The sequence below is a fragment of the Nyctibius grandis genome, chromosome 15 (genome assembly GCF_013368605.1).
Source record: "Nyctibius grandis isolate bNycGra1 chromosome 15, bNycGra1.pri, whole genome shotgun sequence".
Lineage (NCBI taxonomy): Eukaryota > Metazoa > Chordata > Aves > Nyctibiiformes > Nyctibiidae > Nyctibius > Nyctibius grandis.
In genome coordinates, this window is record NC_090672.1 from 6,457,095 (window position 1) to 6,478,320 (window position 21,226).

Genomic DNA, 21,226 nt, shown 5'->3' on the forward strand with positions numbered 1-21,226 from the left:
TCTACACTGACACACCAAGCTGTCTGTACTTTCCCTCAGGGTCTGTAAGATCAGTGTGATAAACCTGTGCTCAAGGATTTCTAAGGACTTTTTACCTGAATGGAAAATCTAGTTGGAGACTATGTGCTGTCTCCCAGCAACTAGATCTATTTCAATTGCAGCCACATCAACACACAGCAAGGGGAGGATTCTTGCTTTCTAACACCAGGCCTAATAGATTATTTCTTTTTTAAATCTGCATTTATCTCTGGTATTCCTGTAACCTCTGCTGAGCACGTCTTTATGAGGCAGGAAGAGCTTGTCCTGCACTCTGACTACTGGGCAGCACCAGCCATGTCTGCATGGAATGTGAGAACATTCCCACTCCCTGCCCAGCACATGGGAAGGGGACCCAGATGCGCTGAGATGTGGCTCTCAAGGCTGCCCCATGTGTGGTCGTATCCACTCCTAAACTCCAAAGAAAAGACTTGCTCAGCAAAAGTGATTAACTGAGAGAATCCCAAACTTCCCAGGCTCTAGAGACCAAGCTAGAAGAGGATGGGGGAAATGTGGAGTCCCAATACAAACCAGTCAATCAATCTGCTTCAAAGAGGAATTCCTTCTGGGAGTAATGAGGGGATACTGCTGACCATGACAAGAGCACAAGGTGTGTGGGGAAAGGGGGCCTCACCCTGTTGCAATCCTCCAGGAAGCTGGGGATATCGCTGTCTGTTGGCTGAAAGCTGATGAGATCCGAATGCCCTTCCTCTTCCATCAGCAGAAGCCCTTCCACATCATCTCGAGAAACTGGAGCAGAGAGAAGCAGCACAAACAATAAGCACGAACCTGCCTCTGCCACCCCTGTGCCACCCACATGGTATATTCACATGGCACTGCAGAAGCTAGAAAACGTGAGGCCTGATTTTCTAGGTTATCAACACTTGGCTCCCACTCAGTCATCTAAAATGCAGTATTTTTAGATGACTAATCTGCTCAGAGGTAGATATGTGAGCCTAGTCTCTGCTCTTTTGAGACATGACAGTTTATCTGTTCTGCTCTCTTTCTTCTTCTAGGGGAAGAATAGAGTAAAGAAATCCCACCTGAAGTAAGAAAAAAACAGTAATGCACAGGCAGGAGACCCTCAGTGGCTTGACCAGGGCCCCAGCAAGAACCAAAAGCACTAATGAGCAGTTGTAAAATCATGGCAGCTGGTGCACAGAAGGATGTTTGTTTCCAACAACTGTGGTGCTGACTGGGTAGAAAGGCTATAAATGTATGGCTCTCTTGCTCACACGCACACACACACCTCAGGCCCATCCAGTTTTGTGCTCAAAGCTCTGGAGGATCAGGTATCTGGTGAGGAAACAGGAACCTATGAATGGGTTTAAAAGAACCATCCAGGAAACACGTGGCATTCAAAGTGGCTTAGGTGCAGTTGTCTCACCCTGATGTAGGTCATCGTGCAGAGAGCCAGCATGGCTGGGGCTAGAGGGAGGGATCTCTGAGCCAGGCACATCACCGTTAGGCGTTAAAGATATGTGGCAATTCCAGCCGGTCTCAAGACCCATCTTCTCAGCAAACACCTGTAGGTGAGCAGACAAAAGCTTTCAGTGTAGCTGTCCAGGCCAGAGTATTGCAGATCAGTGCCATATTGGAGCGTAGGTACCTTCTGGACCTATTAGCTAGCTGAATCAGATTAACCTTAGATTGCACTGGAGCTAAACACTCCAGGCAGACAGCCAGGGCACATGCAAGTTCAGGGGGTTCAGCAAAGACAGCTTACCTTGCTTTTGAGCTCATCTTCCAGGGAGAAGTAGACAAACCGAATGCAGGCATTGACCAATCCATCAATGAGGCGGACAATGTCAAGACGGGCCTGATACTGAGATGAGACCATTCCCATGAAGATCTGTCCGCTCAGAGCCTGGATACAGTCTTCCTTCTCCATCACTTCCCCAATCCCTTCTTCAGGCATGCAAACAACAAGCAATGGCGTTGAGATACAAGGGGCCACATGTGCATCAGACAAAGTACACATGGTGGGAGAGGCCACCAAGATGACACCCAAGGACACAGTACCAGATACACAGAAACACGGAGACACACACACACACAGAAGGAAAGATGAAGAGACATTCATTTGTCCCAGCATACCAAATCACAGAAGCGGTTTCAGGACATCCCCACATAGGCAACCAAGAACACAAGCGTGAAACAGCGAGCATGGAAAGGAAAAAGACAAAACAGAAGACAGGGATCAGTCACAAGGAACTGGGGCAGAAAGCTGAAGGATGTGTGCTGCATAATGTTCACATATGCATTTTAAACACATCATACTGTACTTAAACAACATGGCAAGTCTAGCTGAGGCAGAGTGGCATCAGAGTACAAGGGGCTCATGCAAAGGAACTGGACCATGTTCCCTCCAGTGGCATTGCAGACACTCCCAAAGAGCCTGCAAAGGCTCTTTGACAGGGTTCCTTCACCATCACCAGATCAGCCTGTGGTGAATGGGAGCTGGATGCAGCATGAGGAACAAAATAATAAAACACTTCACACAGTTGCAAAGCTTGCCACGGGTGGGACTGAAAAGTGTTTTGAAAACACTCAGTCACAACTGCCTCCCAGCTGTTGGAAAGCCCATCATTCACATTCTACAGAACAGGACACCAAGGCAGAAAGAGATTAAGACTTGTTTTCCAAAAAAGCCTCTTGGAGTTATGTAATGGTATGTGCTTATTTCTCAGTTTCCACTGCTGTTCTGAAGGAGATGTACAATCCATCTAGTGGGAATCAGTTCCTTCAGCACAGCAGCAAAATCCATCAAGGGAGAATAGTTGCATGCCACCATACATGTAATTCCTTTGAAAAACCTAATGTATATGATTCTGATAAAATTAGACAAATAGCAAATTAATTATTGAAATACTCAGAAGTCTTGACTCTCAGTTGCCTGCTTTAAGAAACTGACTTCCCACAAGTAGAAGAATTTCTCTGCAAGCTTCAATAACTTAACTAGGAACATACCTACCAGCTGCTACATCATTACTTCCTCTGGAAATGCATCTACTTCAGAAACCCGTAGTTCTCAATTTCCATCTGCTACTCCTCCAGACTGATCAGAAAGCAAGCACCTGGCCCAGCAGCAGACCTTATTATAGACAGTACAGAAGAGACCTACCATCTGAGCTCCAGCTATTCCTCCGACTGCTCTGTTTGATGGGGGTTGTCCCAGGGAGATCACAGCATGTGAAGATAGCACTCTGCCCGGGGACCTGCACCAGTTCTATGCACTTGCCGTTGAGCTGGGAGGACAAGGCACAATGCATTGGCTTGTATGCAAAGGCAGAACAGTATCCTGAGAGGCAGGCTCGCTGGTAGAAATCTAACACCTTCTTCCTATGTGGAAGAGAGAAAAAAACAGACAAAGTTAGCAGAAACGTGCCACATTTCTGACAACATACACTGTAGTTCAATGTAGAAATCACCAGTTGGGTGTTTGGAAAAATGTATTCCATGAGGAGTGGTCAGAGACTCTGAAAAAGCCTTTCCTTACTGTTTCTGCATTCTCTAATCTGCAGGCACTACAGGGCAACAAAAACACATTTCCAACAGGGGCAGTGGGGAATGTTTCTGTTTGCTCAGATTGATACATACACAGTGCTCTTTGAATACACTTATTAATATAATACGCTCTATATGGCTGCCAGATGACTCCAAGGAAGTTCACCGCATGACAGCAGAAGCTTAATTCATCAGAGAGAATTTATCTGTAGGGAGATAAACACCAAGCAACTGACAATGCTGACAACTATCTATGGCAGAGACAGTTCAGTAACAGACTTTTCTCCTATCCCCTTTCAGAGTCTGGGTCCCAGGAGCCGTATGTGAAGCCGCCATTTAATCAATATTCAGCCGCTGGAATAGTGTAAAGTTCCTTCTCTAAGCTGAACTCACAAAGGTAAGAAATTAAGACTATACATGGGATTTTTCATTGGCTTCTAAGATGATAAATATTCCAAAAAGAACCAGTAAGAGTTTCCTTACACCTCAGGATAAGCTGACTTAGAAGAACAATGTGCTGCTAGTCAATGAAACTAAAAATTACTGGTCTGCTCTGCTAGCAGGAACAGAAATTTAGCCTGTAGGTGAAAATGCAACAGACACTGTCAGATATTGCGGCAGGGCTAAAAGGGTGCGATGCGTTGTGGTGGACTGGTTTGAAACTGTCAACAGCAGGTAGAATTGATCACTTTGCATTTCGTGTAAGACAAGGCATTTGTCTTGAACAACAAAAAAAATTCTCTACCACCAGCATATGACCTGATTATAATTTACGGTCCTACTACAGTACAGTCAGAGTCCACTTATAAGAGGCCAGTACGTTAACAGTTACAGTAAGAACCAGCTTAGTCTTACAATCCAACAGACTGTTTGTTGCTATCTAATCTCTTACACTGCTATAATTATAACAATTAATTATAAGCAGAGACAGCTCATGTTCATAACCTACTTGAAGCTTCTATTAAATAGCTTAACAAGCATAAGTAAAGGGAATTTTAACAAAGGGTGACCAGGTTCCCTCTGCAACTTATCTGCAGCTCCTGAATGCACTCAATGACAAAGCTGCCCACCTGTCAGAGCCAGAGAGGGGGTAGATATCGGTACCATCCCAAAAGTCTGTGCAGGCCTCGAGGATGATGTCAGCTGTTCCATGAGAAAACATCTGCTCAGTGCCTGAAGTGTAGGAGAACAATGAGTCAGCATCACACACACAGGCTCCCAGGAAAGGGGTCTCAGACCAACTGCTCCCTTATTTGTTACAAGAGAGCGTTCCTGCAAAATGCCTCGATCCACTCCAGATATCCCCCTTCCTCTGTGAAAGTCTTCAGCCCCCATTGAGAAATTATTCAAGACTGGATGACATATATTCAGCTGATATTTGACAAGGCTGGGATAAAATATGAGCCAGGTAGTCAGTTCCTATTCTCCCCTTACACTGTAAAACAATCCTGCTCCTACAGAAGGTGGGAGAAAAATCTTGCTCCTGTATCCAACAGAGCAGAAGAAAAGATATTCCTCTGTGCTGCTTCTCATGAGAGTACAACCACCAGTGATGAGACTACGGGGATCAAAGTCTGCCTACACTGGAAAGTGCATTCAGTTTTAGGCCAGGAGTGGATCTAAAGCGTAAGAGCTATTCTTGAATACCTTCCGTTCAGGTAGCAGAAGATAATTTAAGCGTGACCCATTAGATAGCAGCCCGTTTCACAAAGGGTCCTGAAAATGAGTTAAATCAGGATGGATCAAAAGTTCAATGTAACAGACACTGAAAAAATAACTCACCTTGTAACCAGAGAGGAACTGAAAAATCAATGGACACCACAGCTTGTCCTGTTTTTTCCTTCTACTACTTTACTCTTTAATACAGACTTAAAATCTTTCATTCCCTCTTGTAGACAGGGGTGTTAAAAAGTGTTTCCCAAAGGTGTGTGATGTCACTTGTCAGATGCAGGTCTCAGGCACAGGACACAGGTTAAAGGATGCGGGGCTGCCTCCCCTTCCACACTTCCTGCTCCCTTTCATGAGCACTGACACGTTAACATTGCATGCACGTAGACTTCTCTGTCTAGGTTCCCTCCTCCAGCTGCTCTGTGACTTTGCCCCCAACAGCTTCAAAGCTGATCTAATGAAAAAAACATCACTGCAAAGAAAACTGAGCCCAAAGGCTTCTTGCAGGCATTGTTGCTGACTGCAAATGCTCACGCTAGCCGGTGAAATCAAGAGCCAAGAAAATCCACTCGCACAAACCAGGCAGGGACCTTCAGGAACACCGAAGGATTTTCCAAAACATAACAGCTCTCTGCTTTCTGCTATAAATAGTCATCACATGCCAAGTTTATCAGCATAACAAACCTCCAAGACGAATAGGAGCTGTGTGTGAAAGAAGGAGCCTGTTTCAGGGACACAAAGGAGTACTTGTGCAGAGCTCTGGTTAATTTTATTGTATAAACACCTAATCCTTCCCACCTTGCTCCTACGGTCAGATAGTCCTTGCTAGGAAAAAGGGAACAGAAAATGTTTATTGATTCATGCAAAACCTATGCCATGGCCACAGAGCAAGAGCTTGCAGATGACCACACGCACACACGTACCTAGGCTTATGCCTGACAGCACATGCAATTCATTTCCCATTCAGTATCATCAGCATCCCCCACGACAGTCCTTCTAGGGGTAAATGACAGTGACAGCACTATATACTGGAAGAAGTTCATTCAGCTGTCATTGCCAGTAAAGTGAGCTCAGCCTCTTCCCTTCCTAAATCATGAACTTGAAGGCCAGGATTTCTCTGGCACAAGGGAGAAAACTAATGAATAGGACAGGGAGTGTGACTAGCTATTCATGACTGCTGGAACTCATTAGGAAGCACCAAGCCGCTAGAGCTGAGCCAGTGAGACAGAGCAAAAGGAACTGAAGAGTGCAGCTATAGCGAGGAAAGACAGAGGTGGTATCAAGCCATTTTACTCAAGAGTGCAGCTATAGCGAGGAAAGACAGAGGTGGTATCAAGCCATTTTACTCCACTGAAGATGCCGGTGAGCCCCTCATTTCCGTGTGGTTAATATGGATTGGGATGGACTTTGCCAGATGGCGAGACACACATTTCAATGGAAAAGCAAGGGAGCACACAGATAAGCTACTTCCTATTTCTGCTACAGCTGTGGAACTTATTATGTATCTTCCTTTGACTTCAGCACGTCATGGGAATGGGTGGATTCAAAGATTTATTCACAAATTATGTATCAAGAGAGGTTAGTTGTGATCATCTGGTCTGACTCCTCAGCATAAATAGAGCTATTTGATTTCCCCTAATATTATCTGCATAATCCATTATTTCTAGTTGTACACATTCTAGAAAGTTTCAAGGGACAAGACTATCACATGAGAGGCGTTCCAATGGTTAACTAACCCTGCTGGCAAAATTCCTCTTAGAATTTACTCTAGACAGCATAATCCAGGTCACACACATATTTGTCTGAGCTCCAGCCTCTAAACTAAATGGTTTAAAAATAAGGATAAGGAGTTGAAATTAGGCAACATTAAAGGCTTTTCCCTACACTAAGAATCTCAGCATCAGAAAAATTCTTGCTCACAAAGGCAAGATAGCAGCAATCAGGACAAGTGAAAAAGCTCCTCCCCTGATTAAGATAGAAATTTAAGAAGAACTGGGCAAGAGAAGACAGTTTACCTGGTAAATCTCTGACCAGCATAATAATAATATTTCAGATTCAATATTGAACATATGTCGACTCCAGAGAGCCAAGTTCAGACAGTTTAAGGCATTATGAAGAGACTAAGAGCTCTGACAGGCAAGCTGTTAAATCTTGCTGAGGTGCTTTAACACCTCACGGTGCCCAGCAGTACATCCTTTCCATCCCAGCCCATTCCTATTACAACAGGAAGGAGTAGAAGGAGTGGAGAAGTCAGCATGGCTTCAGGTGGTGTACTCATGGTCACCATGAGTTTGCATGGAATTTCTGTGATTTCTTATTAGTAAGCAATATAGAAATAGAGTATGCAATATAGTACACTAGACAGCTTCCTAAGATAATGATTCATGATTTGGGTGAGCATCACTAGCTAAAACCCTGAGTAATATTCAACTCCGTGCAGTATTAGTTTTGCTAACATAATGAAATCTATTCAAAACCCAATACAAGCCCCACCTTGCTCTGCACTGCCATTTGGTCCCAGAAAACAGGTTTACTATGTGCTATCTAAGATAATTTTAAAAAATTATTTATGATTCTGGAGTGAGCCAGAGCTGGGAAGAATTATCCCCCTCAGTATGTCATAGCACTGGCCACTAAGGTTTGTTGAGTGTATCTGTACTGGTCACAGGCAGAGCAAGGCTGTAAACCCACAGGGACTCCAGACTGTTCCAGTGTGACATTTTCTATACTGTGTGGAAAAGATCCTCCCATCCCAAGTAGATGCCCAAAGAAAGGGGCAGCCTTACTGGTAGTGGTGTCCTTCACAAACAGGTTAATCATGTGGCTCAGGGGTGGTCTCCTCTTGGTGATCGATGAAAGCTTCCCCAGTATTGTTTCCTTAACCATCTCATCACTTGGCAAGCGGTACAAGGCCAAATAGTTCTCCTGCTTGAAAAGATCTTTAGCACCTGGTGTGAAACCTGAAATGTGAACATAATGAGGAGAAAAATTAGGCTCTAACCAAAGCAAAAGAAAGGTCCTCTCTCCTGCTTCTGTGCCACTTTGCCTGCACTCATTCTGACACCTCTCCAGCAACAGGTAGGTGACCTGTGCTCACTGTGCATCTACACCAAGATGGCTCAAGATCTATGATGAAAAACATTCAGAAGGACTAGATGTTATTGGTAATTACAGCTTTCATGCTTCTGGTTCATTGAAGAGAGGAACTGTGACATTGAAGGATAGGCACAGAAGTAAGTTCAAGAGCTTCCAGATTTTAATCCTAGTGTTATCTCTAACCTCTTATCTCCCCTATGCCTCGGTTTTTCCACCTATAAAACAAGCTGAGGTACCTCACATCATTTATACCCAAACTTCTGGTAAAGCATTACTGTAGAGACAGGGCAGCTATTTGTCCATTAGCAGGTATTCTTTGTCTCCTGATGAGACTGGCAGGCTTAAGCCAGAAGAATACCAAGCCTAGCCAGGGCTGACTGGAAATATCCTTGATGACATTTGTTCCTTTGGTAGTGTCTACAATGTCAGAACTTGCCAAAACCAATCTCTTTAATAGACTCTTTTGGCAACTGAACAACAGAGTCAGCTCTGTAATTCCACCTCCTCAGCAACCAGGACTGGGGAAATATTTTTCTTGTGCTCTCTAAGGATTAAGTGTCCATTGACAGCTGTGATTTCTCTGTGTCCACTCATCCAATCTCTCCTTACCTATTAGCCTGGCAAGCTCACAGAGGCCCCAGGGCACGTGGACAGGCAGCACGGCATTGTGAGTTTCCTGGAGGGCAATGTTGCAGAGGTGGTCAGAGAAGCGGCACAGACGCTCTGTCACACTGGCGTTGCAGAGATTGAGCAGCACATTCAGGCCCAGAGGCTTGAGGGAATTCAAGTGCATCTGCCAGTTGGAGTCATCAAACTGGATGCAGGAGGGGTTCTGCTGGTCTTGGGACAGGCTAAGCATCTCAAGGTGGTAGTCACACACAAAGTCTTCAGCCTCACAAGCCAACACCTCACTGTCACCAACAACCTGGTCCAACAGACAGGAAAATTCTAGTTGGTTACAATGAACACAGCTTGAGCCTAGAATCCCAATGGGAATTCACAATTAAATTCCCAAAAGGGGAGACTCTACAGGTTTATGTCTGTCTTATAGCTCCACTAAAGACTACTTATGTGCCCCTTCAGTATGTCTTACCTGAGTATGTTCCTCCTCTCCACCCTCTGTGTCCTTGCTAAAACTCACATTGGACCCAGAGGGATGCTTGCTTCTGCTGTTTGGCTTTCGGTGGGCATGGGCATCAGGAGCCTTTGGAGGGTCACTAGACCAGTTGTTCCTCTCTTGCTCATTAGTCGTGTGGACTGTGTCTGCCAGGGGGCCAGAGAGCAAAGCATCTCTTTCGTGGGGCTGCAAGAGACCAAACAAACAAACAGTAGTGATTCAGTGGTTGAACATGAGCCGCTACTGATTCACCTGCTGCTTTAGGATTCCTGTAGAAGAGGATCTCGTCCTCGTTGCTTCTTTATCTTTTAAGCAAAGAATTATGGCACAGGACTTCTCTACAAGCAAAGGGCCACCTCTATAATACCACGTTGTGCATGTCAGTCAACATACTACATTAGGGATTACACATCCCTCACCTCATCTTCCATCTCAGGATGGCAGAAGGACCGTGTGGAGAGCTCATCAGTCAGATCTTCATGGCTATCATGAGGTGGTTCCACCTTTCCACTGAAGAACAGAACAGTCTCTGGGCTGGGGTTTGGCCAGGAAAGAATCCCCTGCTTGTCTACACAGCAGAGCACCTAGAACATCCCACAACACCCCCAAAAAAGCAAAACCTCAGTGAGAACATGTCTCAGTGTTCATGCATAGTTGTAAATATTGCAAGTTTAATAATCACATGGGAAGACAGACAAGTCTCTCCTTTGCCAACCTTCTGCCTTAAGAAACTGCACCTAATAACCCTCCAAGAAATCTGAGAATTCCTTGGTCAAGCAGGATTGATGGGTTGTTTAACACTAATTTTATCTCAGGATACTGCAAAACTAGGCATGACAACCACAGGAAGGAAGCAGCAACTGAACCTGTTTCACCAGCTAGTACCTTACCAGGACCAGAACCAGCTGGTTCTTGAACAGGAGTCAATAGGGTTATGGGACCAGAACCAGAGCTGGAAAACACAGACACCCTGTCAGATGCCACAGAGTATCTCTAATCATTGTTTTAGCCTTGGACAAGACAAGACAGTCATAAACTCTTCTACAAAGACAGGTGCCTGAAGGGTTTCTAATCGCAGCACAGTGAACTGATTGCTAATAGTTTATGCTCAGGGAATGACAACACGAATGATGCAAATGGAGCATCCACATAGGGCTCCTCCTTCTGACAACACAGCAATACTCACAGTGACAGATCCCAGACTATGGAGCAAGCTGGAAGTGAAGCTCAGAGTTGGGGATTTGCCTTTTAAAACACAGAGGAAGTGGCTCCAGATACAGCGTATCATTTCCTGCCGAGGGAAGCAGAGGACATCAGCCAATTAAAGACTCATTCAGTGAAAGATGAGGGAAGAGAAGGAAGAAAGGGAGTATGACATTACCTGCTTTCAGGTTCAACACAGTGATACACTGTAAGATAAACATCGGTCTCCGTGGGAACCTGTTAACTGATATGGTGCTGACGTTCTCAAAGGAAAGGCATTTCTTCCCCCTTTCAGGGGATGCTAACAAACAGTCTGATTGTTGAATTGAGAATTCACTGAAACCACCTTTGTCTATCCAAAAACACAGGAAGGAATTCTGAAGTGATTTCATTTGGGGTGAATCAGTTGTTACCTCTTAGTATTTTTTCCTATAGTAACCCTCATTCCCTTGGATTATAGAGTTTGAGGCCTTAAGCTTACAATCACCATACTGCAAATTGGGTAATTGGAGTCACTATGGTGAGGTGACTTGCCCAAGATTATTTACTGAGGCAGTGCCAATGTTGGAAATAAAGCCAGGGTGCCCTGACTGCTCCATCATTACAAATGAATTGTAATCAACATGGTAATAAACTGAAAGAAGGGAATATTTTGCAAAATTAAAATGTCAAATTGGCACCCCGCATCTTCCACACAAAAATGTTTCAGAGGGAGTCTGGATGGCAGCAATCAATCCATGCACCAGAGCTGGATGTTTTTCTCTGTGCACTCCTAAAGCCAGCAAACCCACGTTTGCGTTACAGTGTTATTTTACTGCTCTTTAGCTGTTGTTCTGGAATGCTGTCGCTGCAGAGCACTTCCCCCAAAGCTCCTTAGATGAAGTTCCTTAGATCCTAAGGGTTAGTACAGCCATACGCTCAAATGCAGAACAATCATGAGCTATCACCAGGAAGACCAAAAGCTCTTATTTAAACCAGTTTCTCATAAGCAAAAATGTTACATGGGTACAAAAGGAAAGAAGCAGATCTTTTCAACAAGGAAGGTCAGCTCAAATCACTCCCATTTAACACCTGAAAAACTTCTCAGCTAAATGATGCACTGGCACAGAAAGACAACAAAATATTCAGCAAAGGAAACGTGTGTATGTATCCATGTGCACTCCTCTGTGTGGCTGGGAGCAAGGAGATACAAATTGATTCTTGTAGTATCTAGGGATTTTTAATCACTCCTAGAGTCCATCTGCCTCTTTATGGAAAGGGGAATCTTAATGCCAGATTAGACAGAAAACTGTCTTTCCTCTACCCACCTGTTTAATCTGGATCATGCAATTTATAATGGCCAGATGCAGTTCCTCCCCTAGAAAGAGGTCTTCTGAATGTTTATTTGCCCCAGCTTTGGAAGCACTAGTAATGTGCTTAAGCTTGTTAAGGAGCCTATGAAACAGGATCAGACTTTTAAAAAGCCTGAACTTCCCATGGTCCCCTCTTCACATTTGGTCTTGGTGCTGACCGCCATCCCCTCTGTTCTTTAGTTTTGGCTTGAAGAAGGAGGTTTTTCTGGTACAAGCAAAATACTTCCCTTCTTTCTGACACACACCATAAAGAGTTTATTTTACTCCTGGAACAGGAGGACTTGAAAGAGGTACTTTCTTCAGGACAGGAAAAGTTGATTTCAAACCATTTGGAATATTCAGAAAAGCACAACTGGACTCAGTATCAAAGTCACCTCAATCTCTGGTCAGCAGAGCAGCATTTACATGGGAAAGTGTAGAGGAAAGACATGCAACCTGCATGCATAGCAAATTAAGCAGCAAATGAGTGACAATGGACAACTGACACAAGTAAAAAGGGTGTAGGAACAAGCAGGAAATCAGAGAGGAACGGAAAGGATATAATGAAGTTCTGCAGTGAAGATGGAAGAAAACAATTCATAATAATAGTACCTGAGAAGATACCATCTCTGTGTAGCTGCTGAGAGTGTCCTCTGAAAACTTAGCAAGCTGCAGCAAGAGAAGAGACCAGTTACTATAATTGTGCTCAGAAATGTGTCATGAGGAACATCCTTCCCTAAATAGTGTCCCTTCAGAGAGAAGCAAGCAGGAACCCTGCTCTGTGGGAATCACTATACCAAGGCAGACCAATAACTCATCAAAGCAATTAAGTCTTTAATGGACTATGTCTTTATCTACTTGTGAAGAACAGTCAAAGTGCTTGGTGCTGTACATCACAGAAGAAGCCACAGTCATTACCTAAATGTCTAAAGAGAAAATAATAGCAATTAGACCCAGAGGAGGCACTTTCTGGATGGTTATTTTTAGATAGAAAGAGCCAGGACTGACTGATCTGTTTTTAGGCTATATGGGTCAGTTAAAAGAAGGGAGCTAGAAGAGTGGTTGTAAAAGCAGGTGCCTGGAACACAATGGACAGAGAGGATGAGGTGAAGTGAATGGGATGTGGATAGGAAATGAAAAGAAATTATAGCAGGGCAGTACCACGGGGCTCTTGGAGTAACACCAAGAAATTTACTAACTCAAAATTTGTGCATCCAGCCCAAAGGAATTCCACAGTAGATGTAATTTTGAAAGACAGTTTAAACTTAAGTATATTCGTAAGCATAAGTGAATATGGCAAATTATATTTGTATGTAAATAAAATGACACCCCAAATAATAATGCATATATCTAACACTTTAAAAAGGATCAGTTTAACAAAGATGAAAAAAGCCAGGACAAATTTGTCAGAAATAATTGCAACTGAGAACTATGAAGGATAATTAGGAACTGTTTAACAATATTTTATTAAAATTTTAAAAAGCAACAATCCCATAGTAAAAATAAAAAAGTCCAGTTTTGAGTGTAAGTGAAAATAGAAGTAAAAATTAACATAAAAATAAGAAAAAGTATTCCGGTAGGTAGTTAAAACCAGTCCACTGCTTGTTGAAGACAGTGAAATTGCAAATGATATTGCAGGCAAGGCAGAGGTGTTAAATAAATATTGCTATTCCTTATTCAGCGACATAATCATACCATATGATAGTTATGAAATATTTTCCATTCTAACACTAGCTACTGAAAGTCAATATGTTTAAATTAGCAGGTCTGGCCAACTTTCTGACTGTACTGCTAATTTTGCACAAGGCTTGAACCATGGATTAAGTCCCAGTGCAATGGAAGAAAGCTAATGTGGTGCCAATGCCTAAAAAGGGTAAGGAGAACAAACCAAGTTACCACAGGACCCCAGACAGACTTTAATTTCAGACAGAATAACAGAGCAGCTAATATGAGACTCAATTAAAAGAAGTAGAATAATACAATCAGTGCCAAACACCACAAGTATATGAGTAATAAATCTCATCAGACTATTGTGATAACTTTTTTTGACAAAATTACAGATTTGACTGATAAAAGTAATGCTTTTGACATAGACCACTTGGTACTTTGACTTGACACAAAACCCTTTACCGGTTTTCTAACAAAAACTAGAGTAATACTGGAGAAATAGGGCCCCTATTAAATATATTAGAAATCGACTATCTCCAAATGGAACAGAAACTGAGGAATTATTTGCAATAGGATGTGTTACTAGCTCAAGTAGAGACAAATTCTGGGTATTTTGTTAACAGCCTGAAAGAAAACTAAAAAACATTACTAATAGAGACTGTAAACTATACAAAGTTTGGGGCAGGGTCCAATAATAAAGAGAACAGACCACTGTTACAGAACAATATGGATTGCTTGGTAAATAAGCAAAAACACGTATACCAACAGGCACAAAAGTAAGGTTGCATACCTACGAGCAAAAATGAAGGCTGGACTTCCAGCGTGAGGACTCTCTCTTAGAAAGGAGTAACTCTGTAAATTATCAGCTGAACAAAGCCTGGCCGTTTAAAGAAGTGGCTAAAAGATTTAATATGATCCTTTGTTGTACTAACAAGGGAATATAGAGTAGAAAGTCCAAATTATTCTGAAATTTAGCACAAGCACAACTGTTACTGGAATATTTTGTGGGTTTTGGAGATTCATAATTCTATAGTGATCCTGAAGCACTGGATAAAGCCAAGAGAAAGATCAGAGTGTTGGAAAATATGCTTGTAGTGACTCAAGGTGTTTATACTGTTTACTTAACCAGAGAGACGGTAAAAAGGAATGTGAGTAGCTACAACAGACCAGAAATTTGATTGATGTGCTCTTAAATCTAGGAGACAAAAGAAGTAAAGGTTCCAACAGCTGGAAATCAGATACTACAAAAATTCCCACTGACATAGAATGCCCATTTTTAGCAGTGAGGGTAAATAATGACTGAAACATCCCATCAAAGGCAGTACAAATGTTTTCAAACCAACATCAAATTCCTTTCTAAAAGGAATGCTGCTGTAGTCCAACTGCAGTAATGCAACTTGAGGCAGGGGCTCGTTTCGGGGGGCTCTGGTTTGTGTCCTGCAGGATGTCTGACTAACAAGGGTCACCTATGGCCTTGAAAAACTGGGAATCAAACAGCTGGAACATGATGGGAGGGGGCAGAAGGTGGAGAGCGTCACACAGGCCAAGTGATTGGAGAGGAAAAGGGTCTTACCTGCTACATTTCGAACAGAGTAGAGAGAAGGAAGGAGTGAAATAGAGAGGGCAAGAAAAGACTGCCCTAGTCAAGGGGGAGAATGACCAAGGCACATCACAGCAGTTGTTCTGCAGCAGCAAGGATGGAGGATCATGTTTAAGATGTCACAGAAAGAGCTGGCTGGATAGAGTGACTTGCCTGGACAAGAAAAAGGAGAAGACAGGAAAGAACACAAGGAAGGTGCAAGTATGAGTGACAGGGCAAATGGGCATGTTGAGAATGATGAAGCAGGGAAGCTGAGGAGCTCTGGCTTTTCCCAGCCAAATAGCAAGGTGTGAAGGGAAAGAGGAAGGTTCCAAAGACAGAAACCAAGGGATGCTGAGAATGGGTGGGAAAGGTGAAGTGGAGAAAACACTGAAAAGAGATGGTAAAAGTGCAAATGCCACTGAGGGAGGTAACATGCGTCCTCCCTCCCAGGACACAGGCAGCTTAGTCACGTACAACCTACAGGAAAAAGAATAGAAAACACAGACCCAGGGCCACAGAGGCCAAGGAAAATAAGGAGAGAGAAACTCTGTTCAAGTACAGGCATAACAGAAGTCAGCACAGAAGACAAACATAGCACAGTGCATCTCACCAACACTGCCACCAGGAAAGTACAAGAGACACCCATCAGCACATCCAGTTCAGGATCACACACCCATCAGACTATCAAACTCCACTCCCCAAATCAGCACAACCACCAGACATTCCTCTTACTCCCTGACCTACTGCAAAGGCCATGCCTGCAAGCGAAGCCCCAGAGCCTCAGGAAAGGGCTGTTCAGCCCACACGTTAAAACAGGGGATTGCAGAGGATCTCATGTATCCCATTCCTTCTCAGTGGCTAAACATTCCCTAGTTATAGCCACCACGGGGCATTTTTCTTCATGTTGACCCCTCTGACAGAAAACACATTCCTTGAAGAGATTTATGGAATTACTGGAGCTTCCTATTACCTTGCGATATCTGTAGACAGGTTGAAAAAATTAAAACACCTGTTCAAGAAGAAGCCACACTGTGTTCCAGGGAGAGGGCACAGCTAGGACAACCAAAGATCAAAAGCTTTTACAATTATGTGGACACATCTGCTGAATTCATTGTGCTCACTTCACAGAGCCCTTCTCCTCTCCTGCCCTTTTCTCTGCAATGGTTTGATGTGGAGAGATACCTACCAGTGAGGTGGATGAGGCCTTGCTCATCTGGGCCAAGACTCTGGCTTCTCCAAAGGCTGTAGCAAGAATCCACAAGACAGGAAAGAGCAATGGAAGGATGGGTAGGACACCATTCACCTGAAAAAAAATTGTAATCACCAGCAAGCACAGAGACAAGAAGAAGTCAGACCTCTCACATGACATCTTTTCCACCACAGTGAGAGGATGGGTAAAAGGCAACGGCAGGAAGGAAGCAGACTGCTTCCCTGGAAGCAGAGCAACACGAGGAGAAGCACAGGAGGGGAGATACACACACCTTTAGCGGTTTGTAATGAAGGAGGCCATGAATAAATCACACCAACTTGCAGCTGGTTTCCCTGCTGAATTTGGCATAAACTCTTAGAAGTTTAAAAGCAAAGGATACCATATATATATATACACACATACATATGTACATAGATGGCAAGTGAGAGAGAGCAAACAACGTACAGGGCAGTCTAGGAGGAAGGGCCAGGGTAGAGCTGTTGTCCTGCTCCACTGAGAGCTCCCGGATCCAACACGCACAAGGGCATGCATAGGGTGCTGTCACAGGATGAAGCAAGTCGCTGAGGGAGGGAATCAGTCTCAGTGGTGCTCTGAGGAGGATGTGTAGTGGAGCTTAAAGCTCTCCTTTACCTGTAGCTGAAGAAGAGTGTACTGCCAAGAAGCAATTCCAGGAGCTTTAAAAATGAAGCGCACAGCATTGGTGATCAGGAAGCCAGCCTGCAATTCGAACAGAGACGACACCATCAGCTAACTCCTAGTACCTGTAGGGAAGGAGTTTTCACTGCCTTGTAACATTCTCAGCCCTGGGAAAGTCTGGAAGATACACTTGGTCTGCTGCTGCAGTTCCTCCCCCTACTTTCAGGGCTAGACGGCTCAGCATCTTTGCTTCTCTGAACTACCCAAGGTACACACAGAGTCAGCTGCATGAGTTACGGCCTGGCCACAATTTCCTGTTGATGGCTGCAAATTCTTCACCTTTACTGACAAACCATGGCTACATTCAACAACAAAGGCTTGAAATGAGACCTACCAGTACAACAGGGACAGCATATTTCAGCATCACTGACTGTACAGTGAATCTCTCATTATCCAGGGCTGTCACAGGACGTGACAAAGCCATTTCCAAACACCACCTAAAAAATGAAAAACAGCTTGAGATTTCAGCAACCAAGACCCTAATGCTGCACTTCCCTCAGATATAAACCTCCTAGGAGACCTGATTAGAACACTGTGTTCACCTTATGCTGTGAGGGGTGACCTTCAAAAGAGAAGCTGAGTTCTACAACAGCAGCGTTGCACCTGCCATGGTAAATTTGCAGTGCTGTTAAGCAAACCCCCCAGGTCTCCTCACCCACTTAACAGGAAGGCTCCATAACCCCAGTGTGTACTGAAACTCCAACAGGACATTCAGATACCTGTACCTCCAGTTGACCAAAGGGTGTCATATTGCTGGTTACATCAAATGCATGAAATCTGTGACCTCTCTGCATCGTTCAATTTAGTTGGAAAGTAATGAGCTGAACAGTAATACTTAGCATATAGGTGGTTTATATATTAGCCTAACCTACCAGTTAAGGAGGACAACTGAAGACAGACAGTAAGAGACTTACAGCATTCCCAGGTAATAGAGAAGACACAGGACAGCATATTTGAAAATTCCTGTCCTGGACTGGCAAGTCTCATTCTTTGCTGACACAAGGCAGCAACAAGGACACAGACAAGCTGTGCAGGCATTGTGCACTGTATTTAACCCACCTGACATTATCAATTATTGGGGTTTTCAAGACACGGAAGAGACGATACAGCTGAGGGTTCTGAGGTCCCTTCTTCACTTCTCCCCTTGGGGAGGGCGGAGGTGAGAAAGGTGGGAACAGATCTCCTGGCTCCAGAACTATGTGCTCATCATCCTAGAAAAAAAGTCAGAGAGCCCAAAGGCTGCACAGTCAGGGCCTCGGTGGAATCCTGCTGTGAGGGACTCGAAGTTTAGTCTAGCAGGATCTCTGGTCACAGCAAGTGACACGTATTTGTCACAGTTCTCTCTCTCAGCTCTCAAAAAGTCATTAGCTAAACTAGCTAAAACGAAATGCTTGTGTTCAAGCACATCTGGTTATTTCATGAAAATTGGCATTTGGAGTGAAAGGTATGATAAAAAACAACAAAGGTAAATTTCAAGCTTTAAACTTTTTCTGATCTTCTTCAAGCAGCAAAATCTTTGCATAGATCTTATAATTGATTTGTTAATTTACTTCTACACCAGGTATTTTAAATTATCTTCTTTTACAATAAATCAGTAGTAAGGAGAAGGTCAAAGCAGACAAACTTTATTTCTCCACATAAAAAAACAGGATAAAGTAGAGGGTTTGTATGTCATATCATCCTACTGGATAGATTCGCTCCACTCATATTTATCAGCACATTACAATTCCCCTTTGACCTGGAAGAGATGGAAATACGGTGCTTTGGTATCACATTAGTGTCTCCTGTCCATTGGGTCTGGGAGTTCATAGAGAAGATGCAGTCTATCTAACAAAGCACTTGTCCTTGACTGAATTGGAATTTCAAACTGTTTTCAAGGTCAGAAGAAATCAAACACTCCAATAATCTGTACACTGGGAGTTAGAGTATTAGCAAGAAAATCCTGGGAAGTATATTGTTACAGGCCAGGGAAATAAGACAAGCAAGTTACCTTAATCCCTCTCAGAGAAGCAAACGACTCCTGGCCTGGCCTCAAAGCAATGACATCTCCTTCTACTAACAGGCTCACAGGCAGGTTGACAAGATGACCATCCCTGTAGGCCCAATGAAGGGACCAGGATGGGGCATAAGGCATGTGAAGGTCAGGGTACATGGAGTCTGGCCATTTCACCTCTTTGCTAAGTGTATCTGAAAGCACAAAGTGTGAAAGAATTAAGTGATAACAATTCTGGAAGGGCCAATCATACATCCTGTAGGGGCTATAGGTCCTCCAGTGCTAAGCTCAGTCCATTCCCATGATCTTCTGTCATCTCTCTCTCTCGACAGCTTTTCCCCTCTCCCTCCACCCAGTATTAACAACTAAACATAGTCATTTTATAACCTTAAATACATACTTGTACAACGGAAAAGCTAAAGGCTTAAAACTGCTGCACTGGAATGAACTGCCTCCTCAGGTTCTAAAGCCCTCGTTGAGACGATGCTCATGCACAGCAATTTATTTCCTTCTGTTCTATGTTGTGGTACAACCCCACATATTCTTCTCTCATCATCTGCTGCAAGGCAGATATTTTTGTAAGATATTGAGGATTCGAATTACTCCAAAGCACAGACATAACAGACGCCTACCTGATAACACACAGATTGGAAGCCCATGGCCACATGACAGCTCAAAATAACTATTCTACAGGGCAGGCATGAGTAGTACACAATTCTCGCAGCCTGTTTCTGTGTAACACAGGGTAAGGCTAATAAGCTCAATTAGTAACATATGTGATCAGGTTTGGAGAAAATCCAATGAGAAGAAAACATAAATGCAAATAGACGAATGAGACCTCACCATTTATCTTATCAATGATTGTCTGAAGTCTCCTCTCCACCTCTCTGCACTTCAGCCTCTCTTGACGCCCGATCATGAAGAGATCCAACAGGAGAAGGAGGAAGAGTGCCAGTGCATTAACTATCTCAGCACCTTGGCTTTGCACAGCAAAACAGAAGAAAGCAGAAAGCAGATGAGGTTTGAGTAAATGAGTAGAATACACTGCCAGCCACCCACAGAGATAAATGCACACCTGCTCGGTTGTTAATTCCTACATCCCACAGACTTATGGCTAAAAAAGAAAAGCAGGGGAGCTATGACCACGCTGCTTCTTTAGAATAATGCCACCAGAGAAGTCTGAAAGGACTCAATTAAAAAATACCCTTACAAATAGGGCCAAGGTATGATATGGTGCATGTGACAGCGCAGTAACTTCTCCTATGAGCCACTTCTCGAGTTTCAAAATCCCTCCTATGATAATGTCCTAGGATTTTTCAAGATGTAGGAATGCTGTAGAAAAAAAATCTCAGTCTCTCCATAGGACACTCTATGGGTCCACCAGAAGTAGAATTAAGTTGGCTGAAGTTTTGTGAAAGGGACTGATAGGGACAGAATTACCAGTATGAGTATGCTAATGGCTAGATGTCTAGACAGAATGAGGGACAACACTGTTCTGTCAGCCACACACAGTGTCAAGACGATATAAAACTACTACCTTGCTTCAGTTAACCAGCATAGGATGTTTTGCTTACCTCCCCTGTGGCTGGCTCCCATAGCAGCACAGCAGCAACAGCACTGCCAGAAGCATCAGAGATGCACCAGGCCAGTGGAAACAGGAGCAACGGTTACCATGGTATAGAAAACTGCTCCTCCACACCTCCTACAAAAGGAGAGCAGCAGACAGTCAGCATTCATGAAATACGGAGACAGACATTTGAAAAAGCAGAGTGAGAAAGGGTGAAGGCAGCAGCTGACACTCCAGGGTGAACACAACTTTGTAAAACCGCTGAAAATGATACAGAGCATCCCAGATCTGTTATACGAATGCTACAGCACTAACGGTTGCTCAGCTGGGGAGTTTGGGTGAACACTCTCTGCTTTACTCTTGCTTGGAAGAATGAAAAGGCTTCTGTGCCAGCCTACCCCATTGTCACTAACGCAGAGAGGAACACTTTTAACATTTAAGTACTGTGCATAAACACTAGCACTTTGTATTCAACGTACACACCAGACACACATGGTGGACAAGGGGAGACTGTGAGCTTCACAGCTCTTTCTCTCCACCTGATATGGACCC

The 21,226-nt window shown here is 43.7% G+C and overlaps 1 protein-coding gene across 4 annotated transcripts in view; it reads right to left on the bottom strand.

Moving 5' to 3' along the window:
- The window catches only part of TMEM94 (transmembrane protein 94), a 52,431-nt gene that overhangs the window by 10,475 nt on the left and 20,730 nt on the right, over window positions 1–21,226 (bottom strand). For 3 of the 4 annotated variants that reach the window (XR_011049303.1, XM_068413378.1, XM_068413381.1), the window contains 18 exons: window positions 20,682–20,809; window positions 19,951–20,087; window positions 19,105–19,301; window positions 18,174–18,325; window positions 17,449–17,551; window positions 17,049–17,135; window positions 16,395–16,511; window positions 12,571–12,627; window positions 10,611–10,715; window positions 9,844–10,008; window positions 9,401–9,610; window positions 8,917–9,232; window positions 7,998–8,171; window positions 4,614–4,716; window positions 3,161–3,378; window positions 1,763–1,944; window positions 1,424–1,562; window positions 671–786 (listed from right to left, as the gene is read on the bottom strand). Coding sequence is in view for 3 of the 4 variants with exons in the window: in XM_068413378.1 (XP_068269479.1) it covers window positions 671–786; window positions 1,424–1,562; window positions 1,763–1,944; window positions 3,161–3,378; window positions 4,614–4,716; window positions 7,998–8,171; window positions 8,917–9,232; window positions 9,401–9,610; window positions 9,844–10,008; window positions 10,611–10,715; window positions 12,571–12,627; window positions 16,395–16,511; window positions 17,049–17,135; window positions 17,449–17,551; window positions 18,174–18,325; window positions 19,105–19,301; window positions 19,951–20,087; window positions 20,682–20,809 (2,706 nt within the window). In the remaining variant the exon portion in view is untranslated. The remainder of the gene's footprint in view (window positions 1–670; window positions 787–1,423; window positions 1,563–1,762; window positions 1,945–3,160; window positions 3,379–4,613; window positions 4,717–7,997; window positions 8,172–8,916; window positions 9,233–9,400; window positions 9,611–9,843; window positions 10,009–10,610; window positions 10,716–12,570; window positions 12,628–16,394; window positions 16,512–17,048; window positions 17,136–17,448; window positions 17,552–18,173; window positions 18,326–19,104; window positions 19,302–19,950; window positions 20,088–20,681; window positions 20,810–21,226) is intronic. The other variant, XM_068413379.1, reaches the window with a different exon arrangement.